Raw genomic sequence first — 23,889 nt, 5'->3', positions numbered from 1 at the left:
ACTATTTTTAGTCTCGTGGACATTAAAATATCATTTCATTTCATTTCATTTCATTTTAATATTTTTAATTTAATTTATTTTATATAATATTTATTAACATGGTAATTAAATTTGATTTAAAACTGTTCTAATTGGAATAAGAGTTAATTTGATTTAAAATTGCTCTCGTTTAAATAAGAGTTAATTTTTTTAGAAAGAAAACATGTAACATGGCTCAAGATTCAAAGAAATTTGAAAACTTAATTGCTACAAACCACTAAGCATTTATTCCGAGTAAAAAGTTTTTATTTTTTAAAAATAAACATAGATGGATTAACTCATTATAAAATGTTTTTTTTTAAATAAAAAAATAAAAATTAAATCACATTTATGAAAAAAATAAATTATTACACATTTATAAATAATAGCCTATAATAACTAAATATTCTTTCCATTACTTGAAAATAACAATGTATTGGTATCTATATATTTTTATTTAAAAACATATAAAACAAATTAACCCAAAAAATCACCTTTTACTATTATTAAAACACAAACACAAATAGTAAAAACACCTACCCGATACACATAAATAAAACAACCACTATAAACACAAAAAATTAAAAATATAGGGATCCCTATAATATAATATATATAAACAAAATGATCCACACATACAAACAGACACAGACAGAATATTATAAACAAAATGATCCACACATACAAACAGACACAGACAGAAAACAATGATGATCGATATAAATCTTCTCGAGAAAGCAACCTCATCATCATCATCATCCAAAATCAAAGCGAGAAGGTACATTACCTTTTCCCATGAAAATGTTCCATCCTGGCTTCCCACTTGCCACTATTGTCCAAGGTGACATCTCTGAACATGGAGCTCCATTCCGAGAAACTGGTGCTTTGAAGCCGCAGAATATAGGCAAACCCTTCTGTAAGATTGCTCATCTGTCCATGCCACAAGAGAGTTTGTCAGCAAAATCACAAACCATAAAAGTACTCATCCCAAAGTAAAATCAAAGGAATCATTACTCACAGTCAAAAAAGCCTGTTCTTGAGTTTATAATGGTTATAGATCCCTTCAAATGGACCTATCATATCATTAATATTTATATATATTTATATTATAATGTTATTGATTTATTAATGGACTAGGTTGTATATGTTTGTTAAAAAATAATTTATTTGTTGGGGATATACAATCTCATTAATAAATCAATAACACGATAAATATTTATTAGCATGGTAAACAAATTAATACCCATGGTTGCCGAGCTACTTTACATGAATTACAGTCAAACAGAGAGATAAACTGGGTGGTTCCTATTTCGTATCCTATAGTATAGTAAATGACTCTGACATGGGGACATGGAGCAGATATAACACTATATAATAAGCAGCGTGTTTTTTTTCTCTCTCATCACCACAGACATTTACTATGCTATAGGATTAAAATAAGAACTGCCGATAAACTGCGCAGAGGCATTTACTATGCTTTAGGATAATTTACTATGCTTTAGGATACTAAATAGGAACTGCCGATAAACTGCCCAGTGAAAAGATAGAAAAGTAAAATTGGTCGGAACTTCACCAGCCTTCAAGTATCCTTTACTTTGAGAAACAATTTCCAGATCAACCGGCTAAGCGCCAACAAAAAAGCAAAATTGACTTAGAGTATCTTTTATCTAAACCACAAACTACGCAGTCAGACATACACCATTTAAAACTTTAGTCCATTTAAGTGCAAAAATGTGATCCAATCAATTCAAAATTTCAACACCAAAAATATATCCATAACCGCAATATGGATAAAGCCTGCAAATATTTGGCTCAACAGATACATTAAAGCTTTTGAACTGCCATCATATATAACAGTCCAGAACTAGAGTACGTTAATTACAACTGATATCCAGATTCAAATGCATTTAGTATAAATGTTGAGATCAATCCTGGCTAGTGTGATGATCCTGTTATCATTTCAATTAAATCCATTTCCCTGTTGGGCTGGTTTGAGGGATTTTGCACTGGGCATTTACAGCCCAACCATAGGCTGTCAAGGCTGTAGTTATTGTCGATTCCATGGCGGGTGATGTCTGCATTAACTAGATACGTTGATTCTGAATACAAAGCTTCTTGCATTTCAACTGGTGATAATCTGTCTTCACAGCGACGTTTTTTCCTCTCATGATCGGTGCCACCATGATCAAAACCTGGCAATGGTGAATTGCTGAGCCTAGCTGCCGAGTCTAGGCTACCAAGAGCATCTTCTATGAGTTGATCCGCTGAATTAGTGCTCATGAAAGGATTTTCGACGTTTGCAGGATAAAGCGCTCTCTTGGCCTGCACAGTATAGTTCAGGGACAAGGATTGATGATGAGAAGAGAGGCAGTCAAACTGGAAATTATTACTTGAATTATTGTAATCACAAGGGTTTTGGGGGCAGCAGAAGAATGATAAATCAATGTTTGCTTTGTCCCTGTCATGTTCCCAAATATTAGAAGTCATTTCATCCATCTGGTTGGCCAATGCCACACTGTTGGTTTCATTATCAAGTACTTCAGTTGAGCTCCATATAACTGGGTTGTTCAATTGAGATACATCTGTATTGCATCTATTAATCATTATATTCTGAGACAAGCATTGTTTGGAAGTCTGATCAGGAGGATTCTGAGTGATTGCAGGAAGTTGTTGGTGGACAGCATCAATTCCATATGCAGTCTTATGTAGGAACCTATCAACGTCAGAAGAAGACATGTCATCAGATATGGCGGCCATGGATTCTGCTGCATCTTCCTTGTAAATAGCAAATGACTTTTGCATTATACTATTGCTGTTACTGGAGCAGCCTTCCTTGTTTTCATCCAAGAGATTGAGACTCCTGATGTAGTCGAGTAAGATGGTGCTCTTCGGCTGCTGGGTATGGTTATTGTCATTGCAGGAGGAAGCATCAAGAGTAGTAGATCTCATGGCTTTCGGGCGAGCAGTTTGCCTGCGTTTGGTAGCGTTCCAGTGATTTTTAATTGCATTCTCTGTACGTCCAGGAAGATGTTTGGTGATCTCTGCCCATTTGTTGCCCAGCTTTGCATGGGCTTGCACCAGCGTCTCTTCTTCCTCAGCACTCCATACGTCCCGCTGCAAATGGAAAAACAAATGTATCAGCCTCTCTAATTAATGCCATAAGCCATGTCTAATTCATGACATAAGCCATATTCATGCCTATTCCTAACCAATGTATCAGCCTATCTAATTCATGACATAAGCCATATTCATGCCTATTCCTAAGCAAATGTACCAGCCTACCTGATTTATAACCTTAAACTATGAGCTTACCTGATTTATAACCTTAAGCTATGTTTATGTTTGTGAATAGGTTTGTCTGTGTGTTTTTTTTTTTTAATTATGACTAGTTTGTTTGTGTTTTTTAATTATGATTAATATAGATTTATCTTAAATTAATTTATTTTAAATATGAATTTATGATTCAACAGGAATTCAATTTAAATACAAATTTATGACTCAAGAGGAATTCAATTTTTTAAGTGTGAATTTTTTTATAAGTCCATATTATTTATTTAAATGTTTTGTATAGTTATTTTTTTTAATTTTTAGATTTTTTATTTTGACCTATATAAACAAAATTTCTCAAACCATATCCTTACACTCATACTAAACTATCCTTACACTCATACTACACTGCAGTAAACCTCTCCACTCAATAAATTAGACAATTATCAATATAAAAATATATTCAAATACCCATAATAATTTATAATTTAAAAAAATCCAAACTCCACTAAAATAAAAATTATATTCCTTAAACCTTATCACAGCCTGCCAAAACAAAAGTCCCTATAAAATTTGAAACCAGATTAAAAAAAAATTGAAACCAGATAGAAAAAGAAAAAACATAAATCTTCCTGACTATTTTTAACCAAAGTGTGCATTTGGGCAACGGGCAGCAGCAAAGCTAACGGTTATCTTTGCTGTTTACCCGTTCGAGTTACTGTGAAAAAGCTTTAATGTATCAGTAACATAAATTAGAAGTGATCCTTGTCGACAATAAAACCCTACGAGTCATATTGTGCGTAAGTGGTGTGACGAAGAAATTGTTTATGATTACTTGCGATAGAAATGTTTGGGACTTTTTTTTTGGAAACAGAAAAATATAAACAGAGAAAGAGAAGATGGTTTGTCCAACAGAGAGTAGAATATATGATGCTAGATTATGAAAAATGCAATATCGTATATGGAAAAGCAAGAGTATTTAATTTTTTAAAATTTTCATATAAATAAAGTACATGTTTAATTAAAAAAATTTACAAAACATAAATACAAATACAATATCATCACAAAGATATTTGATTTTAATATATTATCATGATAACAGATATTTATTTTTAAATAATATATGTTATTTATTTATAGACTATTCATAATATAACATTTAAATATTAGACACATATAGAAGACACATATAGAAGGTATACATAATATTTTCCAATTATAAATATAAAAATTAATATAAATATCTTTTTTTTAATAAAGTATTGCAAAAATTTAAATATTTCATTAAATAAATTGGAGAATATTATAGAATTCAAAGGTGTTTCTATAAATTCATTTTACATGCTTTCTTCCTAAATAGTATAAATAAATTTTGGATAATAATTTCATAAAATTTTACAATATTTTAAGTATAAATAAAATTAGTCATTTTTTTTTGTAAATCGAGGTTCTATTCATTCATGAAAAGAAAAGTAAAAAGATATCAAAGTAAGTAGCCTCACTTCAATCGATCATGTTGGCTGACTAAAGCTAGCACCATATGATAAAGTAACAGTAGAAAAACTAAAGGAACAATCCAAAGCTTGACACGCCAAAAGCACCAAAAGACAAACAGAACCAGAAGAACACCTGTGACCATACTCAATTGTCAAAAGTAATTGACATTGGATTGTCTATCGCAGTCCTTGGAAGGGGGAGGGGGGCGATAGGTGCACTGCACATGGTGCTCGAAGTGAGTCAACCACATTTCAGGCTTCTCCACCTTTTATGTTAGCAAATTTTAACCACGCGAGACCACCACAATCCTTTCTTTGACATGTCATTGAAAGTAACGCAGTTTATTTAGCATAGCAATGAAAGCCTCGTGTTCTTCCTTTTTGGCCATGTCCTAAGCTTCCAAGCAATCCAACACAGATTGGAGCAAGTCACGTCAGACATCACGACGATTCTGTCTATTGGTAGCACCTGCCCGCCCTGACCAACGAATTCAACCCCACACACATTCTCCATCCCCATGCACCACTCTACTATTCTTGCCACCACCAACTAGACGACCACCTCACACTACTCTTGCACGACCTCTACCACCATGGGCTCTTGACATCGTACAACTCACACCCCCAATAGCTCGACCACACCGCTTTGGACGCTCAGCAACTTGGCCCTCAAACACCACCTTCAACTCATTGTTGTAGCCTCCCTAGCTGGTCGAAGCGCCCCTTCGCTTGCTCTGGGAGCAGGAATTGTATGGCACAGATCAGATGGTGAGGGCCCAGGGATACACCTCTAAGACAGGACCAGCAATGAACAACAACCCCTCCTAACAGGCTGAGAACCACTCCGGGGCAAAAGTCAGCCCCGAATTATCGAACAGATGCTTACTCCTCAAAACTGACAACCACCACTCTCCAACCCGGAGAGTTGCAAGAAAATCCATAGATAAAAAATGCACCAACTAGACTTAGACCTTTTCTTCTCCTTTACAAGGGGAAGAAGGTGGGAACAAGGATGAAGACAGAAAGACTTGGCACTAGAGAAAAAATACACAAGATACGAACCCAAGTTAATTACAAACAACAACAATTGCCTCTAGATCGCCCTTCCACCACCGAGCCCAATTGTTGCTCACCCAATGGAGGGTTTCAGGAATCTAGGGAAAAACCACGAAGAGAGGAAGACCCAAAAGATATCTGATAAATAGGGGACTCAGACACCCTCCCAAATGTAGATAACACTTAGGTAGAAAGCCAACAAACAGTGCAAGAGTAGGCACCAAGGTCGACCAAATTGCAATTCAGAACTCTCTTAAGCCACTGACAGAAACAAGAAACCAGGCTAAGGGAGAAGAAATTAACACATTTGTGAACCATTCATGATGGAGGAGGTGATGATAGCGAAATATCCACCACTCCCACATGAACCGAGGGCTAGAGAAATCAGACAGAGTAACAATGCTCATACCACAAGTTGCCAACCACAATACTACCACAACAATGTAGCATTCCTGAACCTTGATGGCGCCATAAACCGACTTACATCTCCAACACACAATCCCGAAGATAATTAATGAGACTTCGCATGCAACATCGCTAAACTCATCGTACACCATATGTAATGGGAGGATAGGGTATCTATCCTCCTTCCCATCCACTGAATGTACATATTCATTGCATGTGCATCTAGCAGGCTTCGATGTTCGTTATCCCCATCGGGGAAATAAAACTAGTCATTTGAAAAAATTACAAATATTCTTTAAATGTCATGCTAATTATGAAATATTAATCATACAAACTTGGATTTCAATGTTAATTTATTCAAAATCCCTAACATATTTCATTTGCTTATAAATTAATAAAATTAGAAAATCTATACCTTGATTTCGGGTGGACATGTGATGAATCGAGGTAATGATGGCCTCCATGATAATTAGTCTAGAGAATTTATGGCAGGGGACGATGGCACATCCCTCCTGTCATTATCGCACACCCCAAGCATTGCATGGGATGGGATGGTTGGATGATAGGGAATTTGAATTTAATATTGAATTAGGAAGTGGAATCAAGTCTTAATCCATCAATGATTGCCCAAATTGTCAATTGCATTGCCAAGAGAAGAGAGGAGGCTTGTGGTGATAGAAAGGAAAATTCATGTGTGGAAGACATGGTCCGAGAGTGTGGTCATCCTAGGAGAAGTGGGAGAGGAAGAGGTATTCAACCTCCTCCATGGCATGGTATAGGAGAGAAATGTTTCGATGAGGAATTGTTGCAGCACATTTGAAGAATGATTGTTGAAATGGAATCACATTAGATAGGAAATACAAGGGATGGGAAATTGGTGTTGAGAAACCTAATTTGATAGCAATTGAGGGACCTGGAAGAAGTTTTGCATGTGGTGGAGAGCTGAATCACTCACTTAGACTTCCATCTTAACTTGTCTAGGTCTGCATTGCACATTCTGCTTGGTGATTTGGGAATCTGGTTCCCTCCATCACCCTCACCTCTTGCACCCTCCGATTCCTTGGAAAGTTTAGACTCTTCTTCTTCAATTCCTCCAGATTCTATCTCTCAAAGGGAAAAACCATACAATCCCTAAAAGCCAAGGTCTACCTGACAGGGGGAGAAGGCCTCTAAAATCTGAGGTCCATCAGGCAATGATGAGGAGTGGGCCACTAGTAGTAGGGAAGCAACAAAAGACAAGCAAAAGGGAGAGGAACCTCAACAACATGCAAACATCAAATTTGGAGGGATGTTAATTGAGTGGGAGAGACCATAATGGCTGAAACAAGGTCACTATGATCCTTTTAGTTAATTTTCAACATGACTAAGAACATTGTCAGGATTAATGATAAGCCCTTTCAGGCTGTATTATTTTTTTCATGATAGTTTTGTTTTTTGTTGTTGTTATAAACTGGTTTCATAACACGCAAGGAGACCATTTGGTTTCCCATCTATGGATGTTTTCACAATGCAAGCTCCAAGTTAAACATGCTTTTTTGTTTTTTGAATATGCTCAATCCAGACAAGGTCAGTCCGTGACTCTAAATGGATGTATTCTATGTAAATTCTGAGTAGTATAATTAAATATATAAAATATAACGTAAACATTCACTTTAACATAAAATTGTACGTAATTTATATAATTTATTAAATTGAGTATTTAAACTAATATTTTGAAATATACTAATATTAAATATCAATATATTAAAATAATTGGTAAATTATGATGGAGATAATTATTTCCATCACCTACGACCACACCTCATCCTGTCTCCAAAGGTGACGACTTTGATTCTTGCACCACCTTACCTAATAGTCACCACTGGCTACTGAAATGAAAGGGCAATGCTGCCTCACAAAGTAATATTTTAATTGTTGTAACCGACAAGAGTTTTTTTATAATACAGATGCTTAGCCATGGCATATCATCCACGCTTGTCTTTCTTGTTTTGTAATTTAGCAGTTGTAGTTGCGTTTTACTGAGTTCTTGGTCTATTTTGTTTCTTTTATCTCATATCAGAGCCAGTTTGTAGTTTCCTAGAAACTGACAGTGAGGTTGAGAGAATTCAAGTATCCATTGTTGTGTAAGGTTGAACAGAATTGTTGTGCAGAGCACTTGTGACCGAAATAGTTGATGTTGTTAAGGAATTGTTGCAGAGTGGCATGGAGCTATAGTGGGTTGACAATTAAGACTAAGTCAAGGCTATGTATGTGGCTCATCGACTTCCCATCATCAGATTTGTATTGGAGTGTGAAAGTCGTGAAGTTGGAGTTGTTTAATGCTGCATTGAAATCGTATTTGTATTGGAGTGTGAAATCCGTGAAGTTGGAGTTATTTAATGCCACAAATCACTGCACTGAAACTGTATTTGATTGGAATAGGAAAGTTGTGAAGTTGGAGCTCTTTAATGCTCCAAATTAATGCACTGAAACCATTTATGTACTTTAGTATTGTATGCTATTGGTATGTTTTAACATTTCCATTTAAAGGATGGTTATGTAATTTGGTGTTAAAAAATATTGCTGCAATTTTATTTTTTTTTGGAATTTAGGAGTCAATTGTATGCAGAAAAGAAACAAAATTTCTTTATTTCCTTTGGTACTGTTCTGAAATTTATTCAAAAACCATTTTGAAGAGTATATGGCTTAGTATTAAAACCATTTGTTTCTCCATCATTTCGAATAATTTACTTTGAAGGAAAATACAGTAATAAAGTGGAAAAGTATTTGTTTCGAAGATTTTAGTTATTTGTAAAAGATGGCTTCAAATACCAGTACTCAGTCAATTCCTATTTTAACTGAGAAAAACTATGATTCCTGGTTTATTTGAATGAGAACATTGTTGCATTCTCATGATATTTGGGGATTTGTTATTGATGGGTATCTAGAGCCTGCTAATGAGGCAACATAGATGGTTCTTACAAATGTTGAACGAACGTTGTTGAGAGAGAACAAAAAGAAGGAAAATAAATCTCTTGGCCTTATTTAACAAGGCTTAGATGACGTGATACTTTCAAAAGTCTCAAATGTAGAATCTTCGAAGAAGGTGTGGGACACTCTCAAAGTGTGGGACACTCTCAAATTTTGTTATCAGGGTGTATCAAAAGTAAAGAATTCCAAGTTGCAGAATTCGAGAAGAGATTTCTACAATCTGAAAATGAAAGACATTGTAACTGTGGATGATTTTATGACTCAAGTCATGAGTGTTTTTAATTAATTGAGACAGTATGGAGAAGACCTCTCAAACAAGAGAGTGATCGAGAAAGTACTTCGAATTTTTCCAAAGAAATTTGAAGCGATTGTTGTATCCATAAAAGAGTTCAAGGAATCAAGTCAAATGCAAATTGAAGAGTTAACTGGTTCGGTTATTGCACATGAATCCAGGATGTCAAGATATGATGATAGCACATTGGAGAATGCCTTCAAAACTCAACTTCAATTTAATAGAGGAAGAGGTAGAGAAAGATCGAGTAATAGAGGAAGAGGCGACATAGTAGTTGATCAAAGACATCTGTGAGATAATTATGATCATGAAGAAAAATCTCAGCAACGTCCTTCTAATTTAAGGGGGAGTTACAATAGAACCTAGCATCAAGGAAATCAAAGGTATGATATGTCTAAAGTTCAATGTTATTATTGCAAAAGATATGGCCATTTTTCTACTAAGTGTTTGAAGAGGCAGACAGATGTTGGTAAGCAATATGCACACATCTCAGAAGAATTTGAAGATAATCAAAAGCCAGTGTTTATGACTTGTAACATGACTCAAGAATGTTCGAATGATATTTGGTTTTTAGATAGCGGCTGTAACAATCACATGACTGGAAACAAAGATTTGTTTTCCAATCTAGACACCAGTATTTAGTCTGAAGTCAAGTTGGGTAATGATATTAAGGTATGCATTAAAGGTAAAAGAGTGATTGTTGTTTATACTAGAGATGGTGATAGAAGAACAATTGATGATGTGTATTATGTACCTAGCTTAAAATGCAATTTGTTGAGCATTGGAAAATTGATAGAGAAAAGGTATAGAGTGTTATTCAAGAATAATGTGTGTACTATCATTGACAAATATCCAATCAAACAACTAATAGCAAGAGTAGAAATGACAAAGAATAGGATGTTTCCACTTATAATGAGAAATGAATTGTCTCCCTCCTTGAATGCTTATAAAACTAAGAATTTCGACGAATCATGGTTATGGAATTTAAGATATGGTCATTTATATTTTGGTGGTCTAGATTTTCTGTAGAAGAAACAAATGGTGAAAGGGTTACCCATATTCAAGAGCCAACAAGCTCATGTGAAAGTTGTATACTTGCAAAGCATCATAAAAAAAAATGCATCTGAAGTTTTGTATAAGGCGAAAGATCCATTGGAGATTGTTCACACAAATTTATGTGGACCAATGCAAACACCTTCTTTGGCTGGTAATGTTTACTTTTTAAATTTTATTGATGACTACAGTCGAAAAACATGGGTTTATCTTTTGAAATAGAAATTTGAAGCATTTTATGTATTTAAAAGATTTAAAGCTATGGTTGAAAAGGAAAGTGGAAAGCATATTAAAATTTTGAGATCAGATAGAGGTGGTGAATATATGCTAACATATTTCATTGAGTTTTGTCAATTGCATGGAATCAAGAGGCAGTTTACTGCATGTTATACTCCACAACAAAATGGAATAGCTGAAAGGAAAAATCAAACTATTATGAATATGGCTCAAAGTATGTTGAAGGAAAAGCATCTACCAAATGAATATTGGGGAGAAGCAATAGCTTGTGTTGTTTATATTCTTAATAGAATTCCGACTAAGAGTGTGAAGGATCGAGTTCCCAAAGAAGCCTAGAGTGGTAAGAGTTGTCATATATCTCATTTAAGAATTTTTGGTTGTGTTTCTTATGCACATGTTCCTAAAGAATTGAGAAATAATTTATATGATAGAAGTGAGAAATGTATCTTTATTAGATATAGTGAGGAGTCTAAAGCATTATTATAAACTTTATAATCCCATCACCATAAATATATTATCAGTGGGGATGTTGAGTTCAAGGAAGAAGAAGCTTGGGATGGAAGCATAGATAAATTTGTTGTAGGAACAATTGTATTATCTCATGGAGATGATAATGAAGATGAGCAAGAAGATGCTGCAAGCACTTCAATAAGCTAATCACCAAGAGTCAGTCCATTACAATTCAGAACACTGAGAAATCAAGAACATGGTGAACCATCAGGTTATGGTGGACAATAAACAACAGGATCAGAGGTAAGTAATGAATCTAATCCTACAATAACTACATTAAAGAATAGAATTAAAGGTCAAAAGACTAGAAGTTTAAAGGAATTATATGAGAAGAATGATGAAATAGATCAAGTTTCAAATTTTGCATTACTTGCATATGATCCAGTAAATTTTGATGAAGTTGTGAAAGAAAAAGTTTGGATAAAAGCCATGGATGAAGAAATTGATGTTATAGAAATAAATAATACTTGGGAACTTGTAGATTTTCCTGAAGGTAAAAATATTATAGGTGTTAAATGAATTTACAAAACTAAAGTAAATGCTGAAGGTGAAATTGAAAAGCATAAAGCAAGACTTGTAGATTAGGGTTTAGTCAACAACATGGTATTGATTATAATGAAACTTTTGCACATGTAGCTAGACTTGACACAATAATAATGGTATTAGCTATTGCTGCCCAAAATACATGAAAAATATAGCAGATGGATGTTAAGTCTACATTTTAAATGGTTTTCTAGAAGAAGAGGTGTATGTGAAACAACCTTGTGGATATGATATTGATGGTCAAGAAGATAAAGTTTACAAATTAAAGAAAGCATTATATGGATTGAAACAAGCACCCCGAGTATGGTATAGTATGATTGATGAATATCTGAATAACAATGCATTCATTAGGAGTCCAAGTGAGACAACTTTGTATACAAAAGTAAACGAATAAGGTAAAATTCTGATTGTGTGCTTGTATGTTGATGATTTTATTTTCACTGAAGATCCCTCAATAGATGATTTTAAGATAAGCATGAAAACAAAATTTAGGCCTAATGAAATATTTTCTTGGTATTGAAGTAGCTCAATTTGAAGATGGTATTTTTATTTGTCAATCTAAGTATGCAAAAGATATATTGAAAATGTTCAAGATGGAAAACTGTAAGCTAGTTGTAACCCCAATTGCAATTGGTACAAATTGCAGTAAGGATGATCAAGGTTCAAATATTGATCCAACCTTGTTTAAACATTTGGTTGGAAGTCTTATGTTCTAAAATAAGCTAATTACTCCTGCATGAGGAGTTGGCTAAAGTTAGAGAGTTAGTTAACTGAGTGTTGACGGTTAAGTGTTAGAGTGTTGAGTCAAGTCGAGTTAAGTGATAGACGACTTTTAGTGTGTGGTTGCATGTTGAGATATTTTATGCAAGTCACTAGTTGGAAATGGTTAAATACCCTTAGCCAGGTTCATTGTAAGTATTAAGTTTTGTGTGATCAATAGAAGAGCCAAAACTCTTGTGATTTGTGTGTGAATTGGTGTTTTGTCTCCTCTTTCTTTCCAACAAAGTGGTATAAGAACAAGGTTACAAAGGTTTAGGGAGAACAGATTAGCAACAATCAATGTGAGAGAAGAAATATAATTTTTCTCGTGGTTAGTGCTATAACCCACATTGTAAGTTACACACAGGGTGTTATAACGCACACCACTGTCAGTGAACACCGCATCACAAGGGGTGAACTTAACGCGATTTCAAAGCACATAGGTTCCGTGAAGTTTTAAGGCGTTAAAGCATTAACTCTATGCTCCCAATCGTGCAGGGAGTTAGTCGCATGCCATCATGACTAGAAGCGTGTTAATAGAGAAATTAGCGTTAAAGCATTAACTCTATGCTCCCGATCATGCAAGGAGTTACTCACATGCCATCATGACTAGAAGCGTGTTAATAGAGAAATTAGCGTATTCTTTAAAAAATTGTGAAGTCAAAGTTCACTTGGCATATATTTGCTGAGAGGTATTTTAAAACATTCGAAGGTATTTGTTATATGTTACGAGGAGTGACATATGTTTTGTTAAGTGGAGTATTTTCATGGCCATATAAAGAGATTTTATATAGAATGTTACAATTTTTTTTTCAAATGTTTTTTAATATTGTTTTGAAAGGGTTTTCTTTTGTCTTTGAGGTTTCTATGAGTTACATCATTGTTTAGATTCTCTTCCGGATCCATCACATAAGGATTCTTTTCCATCGACGTTTCGAACCAGCAACGATGGTTCATCTTCACATCCTGAAGATGAACCATCGTTGCTGGTTCGAAACGTCAATGGAAAAGAATCCTTATGCGATGGATCCGGAAGAGAATCTAAACAAGGGTTTTCTTTTTTTGAAAGGAGGAGTATTTTAAAAGGATTTTTTTTTATATAAAGAAACTTTTATAAAGTTTTTTTATTTATAAAAATTAATTAAAAAAAGGGTTTGTTAAAAGGTTATTTGAAGATAAATTTTTGGAGAAAGATGGCTTTCTCAAATTTCCAGTACTAGTTCCCACTGTTTACAGGGAAAGATTATGATGTGTGGGTCACTAAGACGGAGACCACGTTGCAAGCACATGATGTTTGGGATTATGTCCAATTTGGGTATTCAGAACCTAAGGATGAATAACGAGCTCCCACTAATGCAGATAGGGAACAATGGAAGAAAGATAAGAAGAAGAATGCACAAGTGTTGCAGCTTATCCAATAAGGAGTGGAACAAGCAGTGTTCCAAAAGATTATGATCACGTCTTTAACAAAGGAAGCATGGGATATTTGGACGAAAAATTATAGAGATGTGGCTAAAGTCAATATTGTTAAGTTTCAGAATACTAGGAGAGATTTTTAAAGTCTATAGATGAAGGAGACAAAGGACATCAATTCTTTCATGAATAGGGTCATAACTGTCGTAAATTAGTTAAAAATTTATGGCGAGGAAATTAAAGATCAAACAATGGTTGAGAAGGTCCTCAGATCTTTGTCTACCAAATTTGATGTTGTGGTAGTGGCCATAGAAGAAGCCAAGGATTTGACATCATTAATAGTTGATGAGTTGATGGGATCACTTCTATCGCATTAGGCAAGGATAGAAAAAAATAAGGATTCCTCTTTAGAAACAACTTTTAAAAGTCAAGTTTCTATTTCAAGAGACAAAGGTCAAGGAAGAAGTAGATCGAGAAGCAAAGGACGAGGCAAAAGATATGGTGGTCAGAGAGATGGACAAGAAGAGCATGAACATGAAAGTGGAAGCAACTATAGAATCTTCAATAATAATCAAAGAGTTGACAAATCAAAGGTGAGATGTTATTATTGCAATAAATTTGGTCACTATGCTTGTGCTTCCAAGGAGAAGATAGTTGATAAAGGGAACTAGAGAGCTAATATCACTACAAAGAGTACTAACTCCATGTTCCTAGCTTGCCATACCATGCATGAACCTTTTGATAGTGTGTGGCTATTGGATAGTGGTTGCAGTAACCACATAACAGGAAACAAGAATTTGGTTGCAAATTTGGATCAATCGATGAGAACATAAGTAAATTTGGGGACTGACAAGATTGTGGATGTAGATGGAAAAGGAGTAGTCACATTCTAACCAAACAGGGGGAGTCGAAGATAATCTCAGAGGTATATTATGTTCCTAGTATCAAACATAATTTGATAAGTATTGGTCAATTGACACATTAAGGATACAAAGTTATCTTTCAAGGTCAAGAATTTGTTATATATGACATGCCCCCAAGAAAGCAGCTGATATCAAAGGTGCAGATGACAAGGAACAGACTCTTTCATCTAATTAAGAATTATAATGATCAAGTCAATTCTTTTACAATTCCATGTTCTAATGATTATTGGTTATGGTACTTTCGGTTTGGACACTTGCACTTTTCTGGTTTAAGATTGTTGCAGCAGAAACAGATGGTCAGAGGATAAATTCTCATCAAAGAACCTGCTAGTACTTGTGAGTGTTGCATCTTCGGAAAGCAACACCATGAAATTTTTCCAAAGGGAGTTACATACCGAGCAAAGTGACCTCTTGACCTAGTGCACACAGAATTTTGTGGACCCATAAGGACACAATTGATTGGTGGAAGTAGTTACTTCCTCACTTTCATTGATGACTATAGCAAAGAGACTTGGGTTTACTTCTTGAAGCAGAAGTCTAAAAATTTTGCAAGGTTTAAAGAATTAAAAGTCTTATCAGAGAACCAAAGTGATTGACAGATCAAGGTATTGAGGCCAAATCATGGTGGAGAATATGATTCAAAGACATTCCATGATTACTGCAAACAACATGGAATCAGAAGACAATTTACAACCAGGTACACACCGCAGTAGAATGGTGTAGCAAAGAGAAAGAATAGGACAATCATGAACATGGTAAGAAGCATGTTGAAAGGAAGAAACTTGTCTAATGATTATTAGGCAGAGGCAGTTGCATGTGCTATTTATGTAATCTACAGATCTCCTAGAAAGAGTGTGATGAACAGAGTACCAAAAAAAAGCATGGTCAGGTATATCTTGTAGCATATCTCACCTTAGAGTATTTGGATGTATAGCTTATGCACATGTGCCTAAGGTGCGAAGAGGAAAATTGGATGATAAAAATGAAAAATGCATATTTATTGGTTATAGTGAGCAATAAAAAGCTTACAAATTATATAACCTCGCTACAAAGAAGGCCATAATTATCAGAGATGTTGTGTTAAAAGAATAAGAGTCATGGAATGGAATTGTAGACAAAACAGTTGACGCACAAGTGCCACTAATGGAAGACGATGATGTAGCAGAAAAGGATCAACAAGAATCATAGGTGAAGACACCAAATAGAGACACACCAACAAGGACTCCAATATTTTCAGAGCAGCATGGATCTTCAAGCAGATCAATAGATCGATATTTTCCGAGCAATCAATCAGGTCATGAATCAAGCAATGGTAAGAGAAAGATTAGAATTATGAAAGATACTTATGATGATTTGGATGTTAGTTCAAATTTTGCATTGTTTTCATTCCAACCTTCTTTGTTTGAAGAAGCAATCATAGATGAAAACTGGGTGCAAGCCATGGATGAAGAAATTGAAACTATTGAAAAGAATGATAGATGGGATTTGGTTGATTTTCCAAAGGACAAAAATCTCATTGGTGTAAAGTGGGTGTACAAGACAAAGTTGAGTGAGAAATATGAAATTGACAGATTTAAAGCTAGACTTGTAGCAAAAGGATTCTCACAGTAACCGAGAACAAATTTTGGAGAAATGTTTGCTCCAGTAGTCAGAATGGATATTGTAAAAGAAGTTCTAGCCACAACAGCTCAGAACAAGTGGAAAGTATATCAGATGGATGTGAAATCAACCTTCTTGAATGGAATTCTAGAAGAAGAAATTTATGTGCAACAGCCTCCAAGTTATGAAGTTGAAGGTAACGAAGAGAAAGTTTACAGGTTGAAGAAAGCGCTCTATGGACTGAAGCAAGTGCCTAGAGCTTGGTAAGGTAGAATTGATAGCTACATCATCAAGAATGGATTTTGCAGAAATAACATTGAACCTACCTTGTACACAAAGGTAAATGAGCATGGACAGATTTTGATTGTTTTCTTATATGTTGATGACATGATTTTTACAGGTGATTTTGAGTTAGATGAATTTAAAGCAGCCATGATGAAAGAATTTGAGATGATAGATCTTGGTCTCATGAAATATTTTCTTGGCATAGAAGTTGAGCAATCTGAAAAAGGAATTTTTATTTGTCAAAACAAATATGCCAAAAATTTGTTGAAAAGATTCAAGATGGAAAATTGCAAACCTGTCCCTACACCAGTTGCAACAAGTACAAAGTTAAGCAAGGATGATGAAGGATCAGATGTCAATCCAACTCTATTCAAAAGATTGGTTGGAAGCCTCATGTATCTCATAGCTACAAGACCAGATATTATGCAAGGAGTGAGTTTGATTTCCAAATTTATGGAGACTCCAAAAGACACACATTGGAGTGTAGGAAAAAGAATTTTGAGATACATAGCAGGAACTAGAGATTGTGGCATAATGTATGCAAGCACAAAAAATAAGGATTTGATTGGATACATAGATAATGATTTTTCAGGCAGTTTGGATGATAGGAAGAATACTTCTGGTTATGTGTCCCATCTTGGTTTAGGTGTGATTTTATGGGCATCTAAAAATCAACCCATTGTGACACTTTCGTTAGCAGAAGAAGAATATGTAGCAACAACATTAGCAACATGTCAAGCAGTATGGTTAAGAAGAGTATTTGATGGAATCAAGAGAAAACAACAAGGATCAACAACAACATATTGCGACAACAGCTCAACGATTGCATTTTCCAAGAATAATGTGTTTCATGAGAAGAGCAAGCATATTGATACTAGATATCACTTTATTAGAGAACTTGTGAGAAATAGAGAAGTTCACTTGAAGCCTTGTAAATCTAGTGATCAATTAGCTAATATATTTACTAAGTTATTAGCAAAACATGTGTTTCAGTTTCATAGAAGAAACTTGGGTGTTGTAAGCCTAACTGAGACATATACCAGCAGGCATGTTTGAGTTGTCATAAGTCATGTTTTAGTATAGCGGTCGTAATTAAGGGGGGAGTGTTAAAATAAGCTAATTACACCCGCATGAGGAGTTGGCTAAAGTTAGAGAGTCAGTTAACTGAGTGTTGAGGGTTGAGTGTTGGAGTGTTGAGTCAAGTCGAGTTAACTGATAGAAGATTTTTAATTTGTGGTTGCATGTCAAGATATTTTAGGGAAGTTGGTAGTTGGAAAAAGTTAAATACCCTTCACGGGGTTCATTGTAAGGATCAAGTTTTGTGTGATCAATAGAAGAGCCACAACTCGTGTGATTTGTGTGTGAATTTGAGTTTTGTCTCCTCTCCCTTTCCAACATTATGTATTTAACTGCAATGAGGTCTGATATAACATTCACCAGCGCCCGCAGAAATGAAAGGGAAACACAGCGTCACACTGTAATATTTTAATTGTTGTAACCGAGCAGAATTTTTGTATAAATACAGATACTTAACCGAGGCAGATAATCGACTCTCGGCTTTTTTATGTGTGTAATTCAACAGCTGTAGCTGCGATTTACCGAGTTCTTGGTCTGTTTCTTTTAAATTAAAATATTAGATTCTACTGTTTTGACAGATTGACATCCATAATGTCATTACAAGAATGCTATTATAAAAAGGCAGACAAACGTTTATATGTTTTCAGTAATGTGAAAGATGGCTATCCATTTAAAAGGGCAAGGTAACCTTTATAAAAGTGACAAGAGACTAATGGAATTCTATGAATGTCAAACGGTGAATCCAGCAAGGTGGTAGCATTGATACAGAAATTAAATACAATATATACAATATAGCATTGATACAATATATACAAAAATCAACAATATATATTGTTTTTAATTATAACTTCAGGAAAACTAAATTAATCCTATATGTGAGGTATTATTATTAGAAATAGCATCATTATACTACAAAGAACTTCAAAGATTGTACTTGGGGACCTTGGGGTGGATCGGGGTTCGAGTGACCATCGATCTCTGTGGCTATATTTTCAGAGCAGTTGCCATTTATGGAATTAGATATTTTCAATCAACTAAGGGATAAAACCTGAGAAATTCAAGTGCAAGCGTGAGGGCAACACACATAAGTGTTATGGAAAAGTTCGAATTTGCAGAGGACGAATGATCAGAAAGCTTAAAAAGCCATCGCCCGGTGCGATACACGACATTACTTAGCGACACAACTTTCAACAAAAACTGTATAAAAGGAAACCTGCTGATTATTTGCAGTGGTAAGGCTCGTAATGAGGCTGCGAATTCAAAATCCACCTTTGGAAAATCATTCAGTGAATAGAAAATAGAATCGAGGAATTACCGGGGAAACGATCTACATGGAATGAAGTTTATAGAAAAAGCAGTATGGATCTATCCTTATGTTAAGCTTTCTCTATATAAATGTAATGAATTTTGTATTAAGTGGTATGGATAGCGATGCAATCTGTTTGTTTAATCACTAAATTAATTTGTATACAATCACTAGATTAGTTCTCCCATTTCCATATTCACCAAAAACGAAGATATATACAGCAAAAGTATGGTACAACCTTGATATTAGGCCGGAGGTGATTATGCCATCGTTCACGGCACTGTTTGCCAACACGACCAACCAGCTGCTGAGAAATCTGAGACCACTTCTGCACACCGTGCTTTTCCACAAGCTTCATAAGCAGGCTGTAACAGGCAAACAATTTTTTGAAAAGAATCAATTAGACAATTATATCTGAACTCCTCCTGCCTTACAATCATCTGTTGAGCAACCAATTATTCTTTTGCCTTTTTTAAGATTTACCTGTCTTCCTCTGGTGTCCATTGGCCCTTGACGACAATAGTTTTCTTGTGGGATTTTCCAGAACGCTTTGTTGATGAACTATTCCGGCATGTTAGAACAGTTTTACCCGAGGGCTGATTCCCGGTAATGCAAGACTCTTCATCCAAGCAGCTGCCTGCAATATTACTCAAATCAGGAATAGCACCCAAACCATGCAATAGAGATGATAACATTTGATTTCTCGGATCTCCATGGCTATTGCTGCTATATTTACTACTGCTGTAACAGTGGAGCAACTTCTGCGGCCTAAAGTCTGCATTCAGTCTCATAAAACCATTTAATACTTCGTTGTCTAGGTGCCCGCAGCACTGCTCTGCCATGAAACCACTAGCCGTTGCTGGAACTGCTAGCTTTCTCTCCTCTACAAAATATGAACCCTTCTCATCCTGTGACCTAAGACAATCAGCACTGTAGCAATCTCCACCATGCCCTAATCCTCCAAGAACACCATCGCAATCCGGTCCCCATCCTTTACAGCTAAGATATGGGCGACAATCACTAATCCCGGGGATCATATTGTGATGTAACCTAATATAATTGGCTTCTATTTTCTAAGACCATCATGACAATAATTCTTACTGTTGCTGCTGCCACTGGTCCGCTCCGAGATTCTTCTGATTCGGAGGTACTTTTACATACTTGGAACATGATGCCTTGGGATCACTGACCATCATTCAGATCAACCAGACCTGCCTCGAAATTGTTTTCACCAAATCTTGATGCACACAACACGTCAAAATCTATATCAGACCATTATAATTCCAGCCCAAATGAGCACCGAGATGCAGTTAGACTTCTGTCATACACAGAAAAAAGCCTGTGAATCTAACCCTAATTCTCATCAGCCTATAATTCTAACCCTAATTCTCATCAGCCTATAATTCCACCCTAAATCTCATAATCATCTCCATACCTCAGTGAGTCAAAGTGCACCTCTGAGGAAGAGGCGCAGAAGCTCGAAACGAGAAAGAAACAAACGAAGAAAGGAAGGATGCGATTATGATACTCGTGACAGCATGCCCTGAAATCAGTGCAACTTTGGACTTTTCCCCGGGATATATGGGCTTTTTGAAGCAGATGGGCAGCAGAAAAATGACAAAGTTAGAGCATGTGTGAGCCGGTGCCTTAGCATATAACAATTATAGTATGCCCCAAATTAGGGCTTACTCCGGTTCTTCTGCAGGTAGTCAGTCCTTCATCTGACCATCGAAAAGCTCCTCGCATTTTTCAGGGTCAATACGACTCCAGATTTACACAAATTTCTCATGTTTTTATTTTCTTTGCACGCGTTTGCAGGTGAACAGAAGCGCCACAAACGTTGCAATAACTTTCTAATAACTTAATTAATAACATTAGAATGGGAAATACCCGACAATGGAGAGCGTGGGCGGTGTGGGAGAGACGGATAGGGTAGAAATAGATCCGTTATGCCCAAGCCCATGCGGGGGCGTCACAGATATAAATGAGAGGGAGAAAGTTTTAGCGTTGCTACGTCTCCTCACTCATCGGCGCCGCTGCCCTTCACTCATCTTTCATTGCCTGTGCGTGACTGCTGGCGTTACAAATTCCACTGCATGCTAAAAATAGGGTATTCATTTTCCTTGAATCTTCAATGTAACGGTCGCCCCTCATGACAGCATAAAGTCAAATGCATTATGGTGCCGGTGCCAGCTGTGAGAAAGGAAGATCATCTAACACTAAAAGCCATTTCGTTTTCCTTCTCCTCCATTACCAGACTTATAATATTCCCGATATATATACTGTTGGCAGCCAGCCTACTTGGAAGTCAAGGGAATCATTCCAGTCCAACCTCTGGAATCGTCATAGCTAACTAATTCATTGAATTCAAACTTTACCTCGAAGGACAATTCCTAGCAACAAGCTTCTTTCGATACAATGTAATCATCATACCTTCTAACTTCTAAAATGCCCTTATGGCTTCAAAAAATTTGATGTGTAGCATTACTTCCTATACCTGATTATTGTCATATCTAGCATTCATTTATCACCAAGCCCGCCAAATTATTGTGCAGCAATACAACGGCATAATGATTAATTGACTCGGCATTATGATAAATTGACTCAAGACTTTTGGACGGCATACAAAAAAGTGAGCAGTTATGAATCAGCCATCACATTCTCGAGGAAAAACATCAAAAATAAGTAAAATTAACACACGCAAAAGACCTTTGTATCTTGTTGGTTTTATTTTCGGTATATATCTGCATCAATGGAGGTCAATCACGAATTAGGCTTGGGCATAATAATAAATAGTTCCTTCCCTTATTACCACGCGCCACTGCAGCGTTCACGTTGGGAAGTAAGGGTTTCTGTTATAATTTTGTGAGAGAACGAATTTTTTGAATCTTTAGTCGGATGTATGCACTTGTATTACTCTTATTGTTGCTTATTGTTGCTTGACGTTTTAATTCCAAGCACCGGAGTTGAAGGGGTGGACTATAGCGAATACGTGCAGTCAGATTTTCCCAAAGCTGCCAGCACCTACAACAACAGGAATGTGGGAGGAAAAAAATTAAGTGATGTCTGAACAATCATGGCCACTGTTCGCGTATCGGCAATGGCGGATGGAAATTCTGCTTTTATCTATTCAGTAGAAATTTGTCAGTTGATCTTTTTAACTTGGGGAGATGTTTGAGTTGTTTTTAGTGAGATTTTTTTGGAAGTTTTTCTGGTGGATTTTGTCCGGTTTAATTTTTCAAAAATCTTACAGGAATTTATTGAAATCACAAGCTTGATGCGTAACCCCTGTAGAATCAAAATGCCTAAAGGTTTTTTATGGTGATTAATTCATATATACAGTGAAAAAATCAGTTTAAATAACACAAATGGAGATTTTACCACAATTTTTTTTGGCCACACTCAAAATCCAAAAAGTCATGAGAGACAACTCCTTTGTTTAGACCTCTCAAACCATAAACACCATAGTCTAACAAGATTTATTTTTTCCCCGAAAATCATGGTAATTTCAGTAATTGTTTTTTCCCCTATTTGATAAAATATGGCAGGGATTTTTGTTAATCCAAATTACAACTGTCAAATTTCAAAATTTGGCCACGAATTTTTGTTAATCCAAATTACAAGTGTCAAATTTCAAAATTTTAAGTGCTCCATAAATTTTTTATAATATTAAATCCAACCAAGATATCGTGATTGCAAATACTTTTAACCTCCAAGGAAATTCCACGGCCTGCCCCCTAAACGACACCTAAAAATAACTGCGGAAGATGTTCCCATACTTGTCCTCGGAAATCGTGTTGTTTCATATAAATGAATTTAGCATATTTGAGTATGTTTGAGATATTGTAATTATAAGAATTACGTAATTCTTATAATCACAATATCTCAAATATACTATAATATGCTAAATTCATTTATGTAATTCCAAGAAATTTGGAAGAAATTGTAGATGTCGGTTAGTAGAGATAACATCATATTCGTTTAGAATTTTACCTTTCTGAAAGATTTAGTGCAGAGGAGATCGCAATTAAAACTTAGCTAAAACTCAAAAAGAAATTAACGTAGAGGAGAACAAACTAAATACATGGAAATACAGTGGTATGATAAATGGAGGCTACAACTCCTTCACTAAGAAAAACAAGAGTTTTTATTGAGATTTATATTCATCTGGAGTTGCCAAGTAACTCACTTGTTGTATATTTTCTATCTGAAAACTTTTCAAACTTGCATACCACAAATTGCTCCATGACTTTCTCTCTAAAAACTTCTCAAACTTACACCCTCGACTAAAACTAAAGATTTTTTACATACATGTTTTTCAAAACATACATTTTTGACAACTTACGCCCTCGAGTAAAACTAAAGACTTTTTACATACATGTTTTTCAAAACATACATTTTTGACACATTAATACATGACAGAACAAAACATTAAGACAGATGGGCGATTGTACAAAAATTGTTTTTCTATATTGAGGAGTACATATTTCAGTGGCGGAATAAATGTTTGACGATACATTTTTACCAACCCTTCATTAAGTGCACATTTGTTCTTAATTACTTGATGTGTGTTCCTGAATGGATAATTTGTACTCCTAATCAGAAGCAAACAAAATCCGCAACCTGCAAAAATTCTACTTGGCAAGTATGGTTTTTCCAACACTCCCCCATAATCACAAC

General features: G+C 35.4%; 1 protein-coding gene across 1 annotated transcript; it reads right to left on the bottom strand.

Moving 5' to 3' along the window:
* Positions 1 to 1,742: 1,742 nt before the first annotated feature.
* Positions 1,743 to 20,725, bottom strand: LOC149224543 (uncharacterized). Its single transcript, XM_089386145.1, has 3 exons — positions 19,693 to 20,725; positions 19,448 to 19,574; positions 1,743 to 3,132 (listed from the first exon to the last, which is right to left on the bottom strand). The coding sequence occupies exons 1-3, from the start codon at positions 20,244 to 20,246 to the stop codon at positions 1,954 to 1,956; spliced, it is 1,860 nt and encodes a 619-aa protein (XP_089242271.1). The 5' UTR covers positions 20,247 to 20,725; the 3' UTR covers positions 1,743 to 1,953.
* Between the last annotated feature and the right edge of the window lie 3,164 nt (positions 20,726 to 23,889).

This window comes from Pinus tabuliformis, chromosome Q, assembly GCF_031772625.1.
Source record: "Pinus tabuliformis cultivar Carrire ecotype Pingquan chromosome Q, CPIR1, whole genome shotgun sequence".
NCBI classification, from domain to species: Eukaryota; Viridiplantae; Streptophyta; class Pinopsida; order Pinales; family Pinaceae; genus Pinus; species Pinus tabuliformis.
Note: the sequence above shows the minus strand (reverse complement) of the source record. Positions and strands in the feature narration are given on the sequence as shown.

What these genes read in the sequence shown, in the direction of transcription:
- LOC149224543 (XM_089386145.1), bottom strand. Translation starts at nt 20,246, where the DNA reads ATGATCCCCGGGATTAGTGATTGTCGCCCATATCTTAGCTGTAAAGGA. An exon ending in TGGACACCAGAGGAAGACAG is followed by an intron (nt 19,575 to 19,692) that starts GTAAATCTTAAA and finishes TGCCTGTTACAG; the next exon opens with CCTGCTTATGAAGCTTGTGG. An exon ending in ACCTCCGGCCTAATATCAAG is followed by an intron (nt 3,133 to 19,447) that starts GTTGTACCATAC and finishes TTCCATTTGCAG; the next exon opens with CGGGACGTATGGAGTGCTGA.